Source organism: Sceloporus undulatus, chromosome 5 (genome assembly GCF_019175285.1).
Source record: "Sceloporus undulatus isolate JIND9_A2432 ecotype Alabama chromosome 5, SceUnd_v1.1, whole genome shotgun sequence".
In the NCBI taxonomy this organism is placed as follows: Eukaryota; Metazoa; Chordata; class Lepidosauria; order Squamata; family Phrynosomatidae; genus Sceloporus; species Sceloporus undulatus.
In genome coordinates, this window is record NC_056526.1 from 26235771 (window position 1) to 26236534 (window position 764).

Here is a 764-nt window from a genome sequence, read left to right on the forward strand (position 1 = left end):
TCTTGATAGCAGTGAGGGAAGGAAACCTCTCCCTCCCCAACACAGTTCAATGTCCCTTGGCATTGCATATTCTCTAAATGGGCAGCCGCCTCCCTCGGAGTCAACCCCGGGCGTGGCACCGGCGGGAGGAGAGGGGGAAGCACCATGGCCTGGTCAAGGCAATGTTCTCTGCAAACTGGATCATCGAAAATCAATTGTCTGTCCCTCCAACTCAAGGAAGGGTTGTGGTGATGCAACCAGTCAATTCCCAGCATCAAATGGTAGTTGTAGGTGGGCCCCACCACCAGCTGAAGTTGTTCCCAATGGTCTGCCACCCCAAGCCACACAGGGGCGGTTTTCCTCTCTGCTGCTTGCCCACCCATCAAAGAGCCATCCATCTGTGTGAAGGGTATGGGCTCCTGCAAGGGGTGAGTTGCAATGTCCAAACAGCTGACCACAGCAGGGTTTATTAAACATCTGGTGCACCCACAGTCAATGGCCGCAATTAGCTGCATGGCCTTTTTCTTTGACCCCACCATTAAAGTCACAGTCAATGAAAATAGGGGGATACCCCCACTCACCATTCGCACGCGGCTCTCGGATCCATTAGCCCGCCTTTCGCCACTTTCTAAGGCAGGCTCTGGTAGTTTAAAGGCCCCTCCTCAGGCTCCGAACTTCCACTATCTGTCCAAACTTCTGATTCCTCTTCCCCGGCTGCCTGCAGACTGCGATCAGCTGGGGCCCTTTTCTCTGGTTTGCCTTTTCCCCCTTTCGCCGCTTTGCCA

General features: G+C 54.3%; 2 protein-coding genes across 5 annotated transcripts in view; both read right to left on the minus strand.

Moving 5' to 3' along the window:
- Positions 1 to 654, minus strand: part of LOC121931502 (chromobox protein homolog 5-like) — a 14075-nt gene extending 13421 nt beyond the window's left edge. Inside the window, exon 1 of the mRNA XM_042469334.1 lies at positions 561 to 654. Within this exon, the coding sequence (XP_042325268.1) occupies positions 561 to 586 (26 nt within the window). The 5' untranslated portion in view covers positions 587 to 654. The remainder of the gene's footprint in view (positions 1 to 560) is intronic.
- KIAA1549 (KIAA1549 ortholog) overlaps positions 1 to 764 on the minus strand; it is a 179165-nt gene that overhangs the window by 131336 nt on the left and 47065 nt on the right. The window lies entirely within an intron of this gene.